Source organism: Phaenicophaeus curvirostris, chromosome 5 (assembly GCF_032191515.1).
Source record: "Phaenicophaeus curvirostris isolate KB17595 chromosome 5, BPBGC_Pcur_1.0, whole genome shotgun sequence".
Lineage (NCBI taxonomy): Eukaryota > Metazoa > Chordata > Aves > Cuculiformes > Cuculidae > Phaenicophaeus > Phaenicophaeus curvirostris.
In genome coordinates this window covers 11576104-11590660 of record NC_091396.1, presented here as the reverse complement: position 1 = coordinate 11590660, position 14557 = coordinate 11576104, and the positions used below count along the sequence as shown (strand labels likewise).

The window sequence follows — 14557 nt, the reverse complement described above, 5'->3', positions numbered from 1 at the left end:
CTGAAGAACCTTGCAAAGAAACACCAAGCCCCTCTGCTAAGTTATTTTGATGTGAATTCTCAGAGCACAGCAGATAGAAAGAAGGTCAAGGCTGAGTCATACGATTATGATGTAAAAAGGGCTACTACCAGCACACACTATTGCTAAATTACTTAATTCTCCCAGTCTCAGCTGGGGCCAATCTTATCTGAATTGCGTTAGTCTTCAGTTACACATGTATTTCTGTTGTCTTTCCAACTTCTCATACTTCATACAATAGGTTACGAGTACAGATGGTAGACCACAACTGAACCCAAACATAGCTATATTGGACTCCATTCCTTTAGCTACAAGCTCACAAGCCTTTGCTGGCATTCCAGTGTCATGCTGGCTCTTGCAGAACCATGGTAAATCCAGGCTAAACAGCTTGGTGAGACCTAGGCTAACTCCATCCAGAGCTATTACGGTATCTCTATCATCTATGCTTTTGCACATTTCTATTCAGAACAGGAATACCACAACCGACTAAGGTCCAGTAAAGTTGATTAACTAGCTCTCCACGCCACTTGCTGTGCTCTCTGTCCTTGGCTTTCATGCTATGCTGCTTGAGTCTAGTATCTGCCCATGGATAATTTAAATACATCTATATAGACTCTGGAAGTGACTAATGCAATTGGCTTTAAAAGTAGGTGCTACAAATCCTAAAAATTTGTTATTATAGTGGAAAACATACTCTTGCGGGGTAGATTTCTTTCCCACAATAGCCATGCATGTGCTTTCACACAAATGAGAATTTGCGTATCAGGAGTGGGAATTCTTTTTTCAGCAACTTGGTTTTCAGAGTACCCTGCAGCTCTGCTCCCCAGGGTGCCATATACACAAAAAACAGTGTACATGCTGCCTGACAACAATCTTCATTTCCCTCAGTATCAGAATTTTCTACATTTCAATGTCGAGATTACCTACTTGCTCCTGAACCATGGCGGGGGGAATCTTCCTAAGCTACCATCACTAAGTCATTATGTTGTATGTATGCATCCATGAATATATTGTAATGTCTAACTTGTTTCTGGGAGATAGTTAACTAAGAATCTAAAACTTCACAGAAATTAGGATCATGATTCATTTCTAACTGTAGTTTCTTTTAAAATCCAAACTTAATTTATTTCTTTCAGCTACAGCCACATTAATTCTCTCTGTCTTTTCAATTTTTAAAACTCATAGTCATAAAAAAAATTTAGATTTAAATCATTCAGGAGAATCATTTCAAGAGAATAGACATCTGTAAGAACAAACATACTTCTGTCACTGATGTCTTGTTAGTTACAGAAGATTTATTTTTCCTCTACGTTAGTTTACAATTAAAAGATAAAGGTTGCCCCTACAGACAGTGCTAAACTGATTAACTAAAATACAAATATAATTATGTGAACCTTGATTTCCATTAAGTCATTATTTCAGCAAATCCACAACATAGATATTTCTAAAATGTAACATATAACAATTTATAGCATAAATATATTTAAAATTGCTAAACTGTTGCCTGGAATGGTGTTCACATCTTTTCATTAACATCAGACAACTTAAAACAGGGTAAAATGTACTGTATACTGCTTTAGATATTAAAACATTTGGTTAAAGTAAGTGAATAAGATCACATCTGGATTGCTTGTGGAATTGGCAAGGAACTAAAAAGCCTTTCACATCTTGGTGACTGGTTCAAATCTGTAAGTACCCACAATGTATATTTTAAAGATTTATTTTTTAATAAGCTGTAAACAGGCATTTTTCCATCCTCCTATTTCCCCATCCTCAGAGCTGCTCTTTATTCAAAGGATCAGATATATCATCAAGGCTGAAAAGAAGTTGAACATTAACTCTCTCTGTGAATGGTCCTACCAGAACAGGCCTCAAGTGCACTACAAGAAAGGCTGTTCACTCCCTTGGTCCCATCCGTCTCACCAAACCATTGTGGAATAACATCGAACATATTTACCCTACCTGAGATGCATGATGCCCATCAGAGAACTGCCCAGTAAGGGGGAGGCTCCATGGGCTTTCAGCTGGTACACACTGACTAAATTGTGTATTTCACCACTCTAGCTCAACAGATTCACCTGCTTAGTTATTATTATCAGACAGTTCTAGGCTTTCTATAACAGCAGTTCTTATTTTCTTCCTATCTTAGATCTTGGGATAAAATGTAACAAAAAAATTATCCTTTTAGAAGTAAAGCACTTGCTAACTAATGTAAACTGTAGGTGAGATTAAGGTCATCATATGTAACCTACCTTTTATGTGAACAGACAACTCAAATTGAACTAGGAGAGGTTTAGATTGGATATTCAGAAAATTTTCTTCACCAAGAGGTTTGTCAAGTATTGGAACAGACTGCCCAGGGCAGCAGTTGAGTTAGCATCCCTGGAGGTATTTAAAAGATATGTAGATGGGGTGCTAAGGGACACGGTTTAGTGGTGGACTTGGCAGTGTTAGGTTAAGGGTTGGACTTGATGATCTTAAAGGTCTTTTCCAACCTACACAAACCTATGATTCTATAACACAACATTTCCAGGTGAAGAAGAGCTAACAGGAGCTGTAATGCTAGTTTGAAGCATAGCACTTACCCGTTAGGTCTAAGGTCAGGCAGGGGCCTGTCTAGTGGCAAGCGATCACTCAGGTAAGCGTTGTAGCCATAATACTGGAATTGTTTAAGTGCGATACGTCTGTTTTCAGGACTGAGATCCTGACCCCAGTGAGCAAACAGAGATGAATCTGTGAACGCTTCAGCAGGATTTTCTTCCAGTTTTGGTGGAGCTTCTACAAAAGACAAAGATAAAAGAAACAATTTTAGGCTTTTATTCCAACAGGCTCTAGGGTATGTTACTTTAAAAAGCATAACTTTAGGGAGAACACCACAAAGAACAGCACAAGCTGCCAGTTTACAGCTTACAGCAGCTTTCGAGTCTTCACATAACTTGCCTTCACCTGCCTCTGGTATCAGTGTAACTACTAGCACCTAAGGCTCAAAATTTAATATTCAAAATACAGTTAGTTAAAAACAATTCTTTTTCATCACAATCAGAGTAAAAGCCAGGACTGATAAATCCGAATGATTTAAATTTCAAAAGGATTCTTTTTATATACAAAGATCAAAGATGAACTGTTTAATTTCAGCTTGAATTATCTTGCTAGAAGAAGATTGAAGTTTTGAAGCAGAAAAAACAAAGACAAAGGAAGGGAAGAAAGTCTGCACAGAACGCACAAAATGGCTGCTGAAGTATGTGTGTAAAATAAGTTCTCTGAAACTATGGATCCAACAGAGAAAAAAATTCAAGTGTTTAAATAGCAAACCAGTTTCAGTCACATAATAATTTTAAGGTGCGGTTTACCAGTCCAGTCTGTTAGGGTTTGTAGTCCACATTTAAGTGTGTGCAACGATGCTACTGGGATTGCTAACTTTGTAATATTTGTGTCCTTACGAATGCTTTTGTTCCACAAGGCCACATCTCTGGTTGCTATTATAAATAGAGAAGATGGGAAACTATACACCTACAACTTAATTTAAGCAGAGTTCCAGTACAATGAAATCACAGCATCCTTTCTCAGTATTCAGTTGCTTGAGAAGTCTGTTCAAGATGACTTGTAAGGCTGTCTGTAACAGCATCATCTCACTCCTCCAGCCAGCCCTTCAGTCTTTACCCGGGTGACCACGCAATATAACCCAGCAAACTCTCATTCTCTGTAAACTCTTTATGATATACAGGACACCAATAAGGGAATATCAAATATCTTACTTGATCCTGATTTGTCATCATAAACTTGCAAAGAAAAAGAAGCCTTCATTTTCTGGAAGCCCTTATTATTTATGAGCAGTCTCTATACCCATTAACAACTAACCAGATAAATAAAAACTCTCATTTCTGAAGAGCTGTACTCACAAACAGTAACTGTTTAGTCACAAAGAGATTTGTGAAAATAACAGTGAATCTCTGAAAAGTCTTCGAATGTGTCCAATAGGCAGAAACTTCAACTGTGTTCAAAGCCCTCCTCAGTACCTACACCTGACAGACCTGACAGCTGGCTCTGCTAGCCATGTGGGAACACCTAAAGAAAGCAGTTGATGTACACTAGTATACGAGAATCACGACTCCCAAAGAATGCCAGGAAGCACATTCTTTGATCTCTTACTAAAAAGAACTCAAAATGCAAAAAAGTAAATTGAGAAGATTAAGTTGTTTGATTCTTTCACGATGTTTTGCTTTCCCCCCTGACAATACTGACAGGAAACTAATGGCACCTGCTTCTCTGCATTACATTACAACCTCTGTAAATATGTAATGTTTCTTTTCTTGTCAAAGTACTACCTCCCAGACCACATCCTGGAAACGGCTCCAGTTCTTCAAAGATGAAAGACACACTAAGTCCTCAGTCAAATGAGAAAACTACTCTGCCAGGCCCTGCAACCACAGAGATAAATACGATAAGAGTGGAGCTTGTGAGTTTACGTATAACTCTGAAATGGAAAATAAGAAAGACTGGTAAATTCAGATCATTCTTGAGGCTCCTAACTTGAGAAAGGCAGAGTAGTTTTTAAACAACAGTTCAAAAATCACAGCAATGGGAAAGTAACTGTTGTTTGACAACTATGTAATCTCTACAAAAAAACTCTGAATTTACACTTTACATAAAGAATCTCACAAACTATCTTCACATTGTGAGAAATACTTAAATCAGATACATTCCTGGTTATCGCCAGTAGAGATAAAAGTTGGTCAGCACTTTTCAAGAACATGTACATCCATGCTAATAAAAACTGTGCAACTATTTGTTCAACCCATTTGAGATACATTAATTTGGATTTCTTCAAATCAAACACAGTTTCCCTGAAGGTTTTAACTTTTGTATTTATTATGGCTGAAGACGGTAGGATCCATCCACATACAAGCAGCCCACCAGTGCATGAAGATAGCTGAATAACATAATGCTCATGTTAATAGTGTACGCTAATGCATTTGTAACTATTGTTAGTTCTAAGTATAATTTTCCAAGGTTGAAGACTCATCCTAGAAACAAGCCCCTTCACAGAATCACACTCACATAGGCTTCTTTCTGACTGAAAAAGTGCTCAGTACTCCAGGTTTTATCCGCAAGACTAAAACTTCCCAGCAATGGATATCTATGAATTTAGTTTAGAAGCTCTAATAAGCCATTAGCCAAACACAGCCGTTTTTTGTATACTAAGCAAATATTATTTCAATACGTTATCATATGGGGGAAAAAAGCATTAGAAAGAACTTTCAATTACAATTCTAATCAATGGAATTAAGCACAAATCTCTGATGACAAAGACTTTCTTCTGTTTATTTGGCTGAAAACCCTTGGCAGAAGCGACTTTATTCAGTCTCCCACAAGAAATAAAAGCAATTATTATAAGACCATCAGCTGCCTTTCAACTAGTCAACAAACATATTTGATGCCTTAGTCTTTGAAAACAGATCTTGGCCGTAAGTTTCACAGCCAGATCTCCTTATTACTTGCTTCTACAACTGCAGAATGATCATGGGAAGCTAAAGCTCAAAGGTGAACCAGTAAGTAGTACTGCCTGAAGCAATACTAAGGTAGGCATATTTATCTGTTCAGTTATTACTAAAATGGAAAGATCAGTTCCATTTTTCCTGTGGGAAGAAAGCTTACCACCCACAGCACATTGCTGCAAATATTAACACAGACACTTCCCTACGTTAACTTTGCACACCATGTGGAAAGCAGCACTGTATGCAGGCTGGTATTAACTTTTAACAGACTGATGCTTTGCCATGAAATCAGCTGGTACCAGAAATAAATCACAGATATCAGCCAGCTGTACACCTGTGCTGAGTAGGTCTCCTTCCAAAAGTCTGGCTGGCCATGGCATCTGCATGGGATTGATTAGACACTTGCTTACCCGAGTCAAAAAAACCTCACAGCTTTGCCATAAGCATCTGCGTGGTTTTAGCTCATACTTTCTGGGTCATGTTTGCTAGTTATGCAATTAATACTAAGAAAAAAATCTATTGCTTCATCTGATCTCACTGACTATTGCCTCCAAGACAGAAATTTGCTCTCCTTTTCCTATTGCTTGTTATATTGAATAACAGTCAGAGGCACCAAATCAGAAGACACAGCTGAAATCCAGATTGTATATGACATGAAACAAATCCTCTCCTAGTAATAAAAGATACTTTTATTTTGAAGTTGCATTAACACTGACCTTGTAACGAAACACAGACACAGAGGTTTCAATAGCCTTTTCTAGGGTATTGGCTACAAATAGCAAGGTTTGGGTAATGGAGGGACTGCAGGAGCGGCCTCTGTGAGCGAAGGTCGGGTGCTGCCCTATGCCACTTCCTCAACAGACCCACTGTTGTCCAAAGTTGTGCCCATCAGTGAAACTGGTGGCACTTCTGTGAGAAAATATTTAAGAAAGGGCAGAAAATGGCAAGGAAGAGGGAACAAGTGTACAACAGGACAAAAGGAAATGGCCCAGAGGAGATCTACATTGCATATTAGGGAAAGCTACTTCACCAAAAGAGTTGTCAAACATTGGCATAGGCTGCCCAGGGAAGTGGCCAAGTCACCATCCCGGGAGATATTTAAAAGACATATAAATGTGGTGCTTGGGGACATGGTTTAGTGGTAGACTTGGCAGTTTTAGGTTTACAGTTGGACTCTATGATCTTAAAGGTGTTCTCCAATCTAAATAATTCTGTGATTCTATGATTCTAAGGGAGTAGCAAAGAGAACAACAGACGAAACAAGGAAACGAGAGAAGACGAAGGTCAGGAGAGTAGGGGGTGCCCCATATTGACTTAATTTCCTAATACAGAATCACAACTGGGACCTCCCTCATTAGCCAGGACCGCTGATGAATGACGGAAAGTGGCTTGGTGAGCGCTTCCACCAGTTCCTTCAGTACCCTCGGGTGGATCTAATCCAGCCCCATAGACTTGTATGTTTCTAGGTGGTACAGCAGGTCGCTAACCATTTCCTCTTGGATTATGAGGGCTCCATTCTGCTCCCCAATACTCAGGTTAGTAATTAAATATTTGTGTTCACTGGTAATAAATTAAACGCTTTCTTCAGAGGATATACAACCTACCAGCAAACAAAGAAAACAACAATAAGTCCATCCCTTATTAGTAGCAAAGAACTGCAAATAAGCAATGTTTTAGAAGCAACAACAAAAGGCAGAACCAATCCCATCAGAAGTCATGCATTTCCTTTTACTGATTTCAGCTGCTGTAGTGTGCCAGTGTATCCCTTTCCTTCCTCCATTTCTTATCTATTTATAACCTATAGTTATTTTGTTAGTTTTTCTCAATACAAATTTGCCTCTGCCAGTTTTCGTAAAGCAACTCATAGAACTGGTACTCAAAAACAAAATGATAAAACAAAATGATCAGGCAGTAAGGAATTCAGGAAATGATTTTCTTGATTACCACCAAGCGTATTTATAATATCATTTGGTAATAGTTAGTAAAGGCACAGGAATCTTTTTCTGCCCAACATGAGAACCCAAATAATTCCAGGATAGTAACAGAAAAACACCTAATTGACAACAGCATTCTTAAGTTGTGAAAGGAAGGAAATGAAGACTATTGTGCCCTACCGTAGCAGCAATAGTCTTCAAGCATCCTGGCAAAATATAATTATTTATCACCTGCATAATTTAATTATTTAATTATTGGGGATATTTTCTACCAAACAAACGCCTATCTCTGTTTCAGAACCACAAATGGTGCCTCTAACAGCCCTGACACATTGGCTATGCAAAGATTTAGCTGTGGCCTTCCTTGAAAGACTGTCTTTAGTTTTGTCACCAGTATAATTTTATGTTACATCAACATATTTCTTGTCTATCTCACTACATAAGTGCTGATCCTGCTCATTCATACTTCCTTATCAAGATTTAAGAAAGACCATGAGAACTTCAGTGGCTGCTTCAAGTTTCCAATACTCTTTTAAGTAATAAGTTCATGAACTCATGTAATAACATTAACAGCTGACATTTAGCAGATTAAATGGGTAAGGAATATTGCCTTATTTAATCTAATTTCAGTGGCAGTTAAGGCACAATGATACTTAAGCATCTATGAGGAATAATTTTTAAAAGCAATTTAGCATCTATATCTGTAACTGGCACTATTTGTATTGTATCATGATCTATCTATGGGAGCCTTTTAGCTTCCAATATATATCTGCAGTTAACCACTACTTTGTTTACAGAAGAGGACTTAAAGACAGCCCTGTGCAGTAAGAGTACCTCACAAGCCAGTATACTGCATGTGCCTTATCCTCCTCTGTGCTGTTGAATTTGGACCATCAACTGCAGCCAGTAACACACATTTTATCTTCTTTTATTTTTTCTCTTGTTTATTTTCCCAAGTTGTGCATTGTGTAACTTTTATTCTGTTTATGACTGATGCTAGATTGACTCTTGTCACTTTTTCATTATTTCTCATGTCTATCTCTCCTTCAAGTTTCATCATATAAGAACAGCCTCTTTAACTGTTATTTACTGTTTCTACAAATAGTACCATATATTGGGTTTGTGTGGCAAAGTTTTGGTAGTGGGGGGCTACAGAAGTGGTTTCTGTGAGAAGATGTCAGAAGCTTCACCTATGGCCAATAGAGACAATGCCAGATGACTCCAAGATGGACCCACCACTGGCCAAGCCAAGCCCATCAGCAGCGGTGGTTAACACCTCTCTGAGACCATATTTAAGAAAGGGCGAAAAAAAACCTGTGTAATTGCAGCTCAAGAGACGAATGAGAATTCATGAGAGGAACAACCCTATAGATATAAGGGTCAGTGAAGAAGGAGAGGGAAGAGATGCTCCAGGCACCCGAAGAGGAAGGAGCTGCATACCTCGAAAAGGAAACTTTCTTCAAACTATCACTGCTGAGAATGATGGGGCTAACAAAACAGCCAGCTTCAACAGGAAAGCACACTGACATCATTAGCTCTGCCTCCATAAAAACCTTTCAAGTTCATTAAGAAATACTCATTCTTTTTAGATTCTCTCAGATTTCAGCTTTTCTTCCCAAGAAAGGTTACCATGGACAGGTTTACAATTAAGAGAAAGGATCGAGTCAGAAAAGGGCTGCAAAAATAGTTTAAGCAGACGTGCAGACATGGTTTTTGTTACTAATCCGTAAGATTTGTCTTGGTTCTACCCCTCGTTTGACAGCAGGCCTACAAGAAAGACTAGAGCAAATCCTACCTGCAAAAATACCTCTATGTCAGCTAAAGACAGGCAGAAGGCATCAATAATTAAGTAAAACTAAATGAGCTCAGGCATAACAGGTTGCTCACAAACGAAAAATGATGCCGGGGGTAGGCAGAAAGACTTTGATCATTATCTCTTCTGAGTTCTCCAGTACTTGACGCTTTGATTTACCACCACAGAAAGGAAGGAACACGTAATGATTAAAGAGCTAATGCAGTGACTGTGCCTTACCTCACAAGGTGGACTCATGATGCGAATCTAAGTATACTATCATTAAAGACAAAATAACAAACCTTATCTCTATTTGATGTTCAGCAGCCAGATTTGGGAGAAGTTAGGGTAAACTACTAAATGCATTTATGAAAGAGAACCATAGTTTGAAGAAACTAACTTTCTCACAGAACCTCATCACCCTTCAGATTCTTGAAGACGCTCACAGCAACTTTATTAGTTAGACTGTCTCTGTAGTACTTTGGGAATTGTTTCAGGATTTTAAGGACCAACTTTTTCATAGTCCTAATGGCCTCAGACTCTGGCTCCCAGCACTCAAAAAAACATCTATATTCAATTTGCTGTAGGCAATAGCATTTCAGCTTTCTGTAAAAGGAAGGATCCTTTCATCCTTTTCCTCTACATGTGCCCTTCACCTTGTTAGTCAATCTATACCCTCTATTATCCTCTCAGCGGAGGCTGTTCTAGGCAACAGGCAAAAATTCCAGACTCACATTGGATCATAAAGCCTTGATATAGAAGAGTGAAAAACCTTTACCTAAATTTTGTCACACAGGAAGATACACAGAGGAAGATCCCACTTTCAAAGTCTATCATAATAAATGCAAACACATTATCAGCATCCTTAATAATTACAGTCTGATAATTCTGTTTTGGGAGGCTGATCCCATGCAGGACACTGCTATAAATCCTCTATCAGATGAATGAAATTCAGAAATGAAAACATTATCTCTTTGTTTGTACATGTGATGAAACACTGACAAGCAACAGCAGAAGCAGCTCACCAAGATGTAACGCTGCATCAGCCGTGGAGAAAAGTATACTCAGAAGACTAAAATCTAAGTTACAGTAACAGTGACAGAGCTTCTCTCAGAAAGGTTATTTTATATATTCTCTAATCCCTCCCAAAATCATGATACTGCTGACAAGGTGTCAACATTAATACTGTTTCATGCTGAAAACGGAATTTTATTGCTTTGACTATTCAAGTTAAGTTAGTGTCCCGTGTCAAAGTCTAGTTTTGTTCCCTAAGAACTGACTTCAATTGAAGTGCACCTAAGAAAAAATGACATATCAAAGTGGGTTACATTCTGCTACCACTGCTTACTTATAGCTCAGTAAGTCATACTGAAGTTGCCAGGATTCCTCAAAGAGACTGACAGAGCCTGTCAGTCTGTCTGTACAGAGTACAAAGCGCAGCAAAACCCTAATCTTAAAAAAAATTAAAACTGATCCAAGCTACCTATAAAATACACAACCACCCTGGGAGGATTCAACTCAATATCCAGTCTCTACATACTTCAGCACACTCTGTAGTTAGTGTCAACACCAGACAGATCAAACAGACAGTGAATGTGAAAAAATAACCCCCAAAAAGATTAAACCTGAAAAGCTAACTGTCAAGAAGCCACAGTAATACTGTGAATAGTATACAATCAGTGAGAAACTTTAACAATTAAACTGTACATGATAGAAAATATAGAAAGAAATGCCAAAAACTCACAATAATTTTTGACATTTTGAAAACTGGATACAATTTGCTAATTGACGTTACCACTATTGCACTTTAATGCGGCCAATACACATACCTAACAGTAAGCTCCTAGAGCGCTGCTAACATTTACTTTCACTTGTTTGTAACAAAAACAAAATCTCTTAAAGAAACTTGATTTTTTTCTGATAAATACTCCCATACTTATTGTATGTACTAGGGTGGAAGGTCAGTCTGGTTCTGTTGCTTAGCAGAAGCCCTTTCTCTCTTTGAAGTCACTTAGAAGCTCTAGAAACATAAACATCACAATGGATTCTCCCTATAAGAAAGCTACAAATAGAAACTAAAAGCTAGAGAGGTGCATTTGGGGTCTTTACCCAGATTCTGGCCACAGCAAAACGCTCTGTGTTTCTTTTTCCTCTTTCATTTTTGGCCAAATCAGCCATCCTGGAACCTCGTGCCCTTGGGAAGCCTGGGACAGATCCATCTGGGTCTCCCCCAGAACCTCTCTGACACCAGCACACATGAACACTGTGCCAAGGGCCTCAACAGCTCCCCCAGGGCAGCGATGCCACCTGTCTCCCCAGCATTCTCCCCTGTATTCACATCACCTAGGTTTTCCTATTAACAGTTCATGAAACAAGACTGTGGGAAGATAACTTTATCAAATACATACTCATAAAGGGGTTAAGTTACTTGTGTCACACATTCTCAATAGTGTACTGATTTGTTATTTCCTTTCAGGGACTTCTTATCAGAAAGATGAGGGTATATTAGATATTTGGTGATAGAAACATCCATGAGATCTTTGAATTCAAACTAAGAAGTTCCTATTACCAAGTCTTCTCAGATCTGAAATAATGGAATGAGATAATACATTGCAAGAGACTGTAAAAGGGATGCTAATATGTACTTACTGAAAGCCAATGACACCAATCCAGTATCTTACGCAGCAAAGGGACAGCCTAGGTACAGCAAGTTTGGTTTTCAAGTAACGCAGGTAGAGTAGCCACAATGTGAGTCGTTCTAGTGACGATCCAAGTCATGAAACTGCCAGAAGGCAGCTCACTTCTGCTACTTACCAAAGACTTGGCTTTGCTTTGCTCAGGATCAAGACATTTGCAAATGTAAGAGATCCAGATGCTAATCCCAAAGAGGAGATACAGGTGAAGCCACTGGTTCCAGAAGGGTGCAGGTCACTAATACAGAGTACTGCAGGACTTGATGTGCTGGGCTGTGTCCTGACCATCAGTTTGATTGTTGACTGGAAGAGATGTTGGGTTGCAAACATAGGCAGCTTTCAGATTTTGAAAATTTTGCCTCATTTGTACAAAACTCTGCCTGTTCTATATAATATATATATATATATGAGTATGTTCAGCCAAAAAGGACAGATATTCATATAGAGAAGTTGGACATCTCCTGCCTTGGCAGACTTTGATAACCTAACGATTCCTAGAAGTCGTTACACAGATGTTACTTAACACTGAATAAAGAAGTTTGAGGATGACTCTCAAAATGTGCTCAGCGCTAGAGGGCAGTGTAAGAAACAGGAAAATTTGTCTTCTAAGAGAAATCTGAAGTTTTCAAGACTTCTTAGGAACTTGTTAAAGAGGTCTCAGAACTACAAGTAGCAAACTTTTAATTGTTATTAAACAGGAAATTCAATTACAGTGGTTATTTCCTAAGGGTAAGAAAACATACAGGAGAAAAATAAAATTATTATTCTATCATCAAGCAACCACTAAACTATATAGCATGCATGCATGCTAAAAACACTTTGTAGGAACAAGGTCTTGGAAAGCGCTTTATATTTCTCCTGTATACACTAGAATTACCCTATTCTGAACTGAAAACACTATAAATCCTGGCTGTTGTTTCTACTAGATATCTTCACACTGCTAGCCTAATAAATTCCCCTCCAGCAATAACTATGCCATGGATATGAATCAGGCTAGACAGATCCCTGCATCATTCTAGCGAAGTTCACATAAAGTTTCTACAAGCCTGGACAATATGAAACCAGGGTGAAAGCTTTTTCCTTACTGGTAGGAGATCATCAAAGGAAACATGTATATCTAAGTATAATCAATTTCCTCTGATAATACTTGGCAGATAAAGACATAGAGCTCTCCGACAGGTACCAATACTGCACTTTTAAGGCTTTCTGCATCCCCTGACACCAACATTTTGACACAGGCCACTTAGCTTTGTTGAACCGTCATAAAGTTCACACAGGCCCACCTCGCAAGTCTGTCAAGGTCCCTCTGGGTGGTATACCTTCCCTCCAGTGTGTCAAATGCACCATACAGCTTAGTGTCATCAGCAAACTTGCTGAGGGTTCCCCTCAATCCCACTCTCCGTGTCTCCAACAAAGATATTAAATAACACTGGTCCTAATACCGACCCTCGAGGAATGCCACCCATCAGCAGTCTCCCCTTGGACAGTGAGCCATTCACCACAACTCCTTGAGTTCAACCAGCCAGACAATTCCTTACCCACTGAGTGCCCCGTCAAATCTACATATACAGAGCATTATGCAAAGGCAACAGAATAAACCAGGTTCCATAGTAAGGCTTGGGGGTCAGAGACCTCTCAAAGACACAGCACGGGAAGTTCCAGTGCGAGAAAGGAGATAAAAAGAGTCAGAATATTCCACCGATTGTAATTGCACATGTTCCTAAATTTAGGCATCTGCTTATGAGCTTACTAAAAAAGGAATCTCATCTGCATTTAATGAATAGCAGAACATGGGGTTTTTTGGGATTAGAAGAGGTTGCAACTGTGCATCTGAGAGGATTTAAAAGCTCAGTGTGTTTTATATCATAAACCCATATCTATGTCACCTAGAGTAAACGCAAAAGCACTTAACTATTTTGAAAACTTTATTTTGCCAAGAGCTGTCAGGCTGTGATGCTAATTAGTCATATGTGCAGCCTTTACTTTAATACTAAGTTGTCACACGAAAAGTAAGCATACACAAGGAAACAAACTAGCTCTTTTTACACTCACCAAACTCAAAGCACTAAAACCAGGCTTCTAACTTCAGTAATCACGCAAAATGAGATTTTTCTCTGCTTGCTAGGCTGTACTATGCCTGCTCTGATTAGTTCTTCTTCACCAGTTTCAAGTCATCTGAGGAATTTTGTTCTGGCCCCTTCTTCACAAACACAAAACCTTCAGAGAGCAGCAGTTGCCCTACTCAAGCCTTTTTGCTTTTCAGAAATCTTTTCAACACTATTATAAACAGTGTAAGCTGTTTCACCACTTCCACCAAAGTATATTGCTGGCATCTTAGTAAATAGCCATTTTGACAAGTGGGCCTGCACTCGACAGGGCGCCTAATACAAAAGTACTTTGCAAACACTTGCAGATGTAATTGTACGTGCTTGGAGCTAGTTCACACTTTCAAGATTTTTCTTAAGTTCCCCTGAGAGAGAGAGATGAGCTGCTGTTTTAAATGAAACTTGAGGAAATCTGAAGAACAACCAGGCAGTTTTCAAGAAAAGCCCACACACATTTCTGTAAAGGCATCTTCCATCTCCATTTGCCAGTGCTCTTTTCATGCTTATAGCCCGAGATACA

At 38.8% G+C, this 14557-nt stretch overlaps 1 protein-coding gene across 2 annotated transcripts in view; it reads right to left on the bottom strand.

Moving 5' to 3' along the window:
* GALNT18 (polypeptide N-acetylgalactosaminyltransferase 18) overlaps window positions 1-14557 on the bottom strand; it is a 251697-nt gene that overhangs the window by 133190 nt on the left and 103950 nt on the right. For both annotated transcript variants that reach the window (XM_069857567.1, XM_069857566.1), the window contains exon 3: window positions 2604-2796. In XM_069857567.1, coding sequence (XP_069713668.1) covers window positions 2604-2796 — 193 coding nt within the window. The remainder of the gene's footprint in view (window positions 1-2603; window positions 2797-14557) is intronic.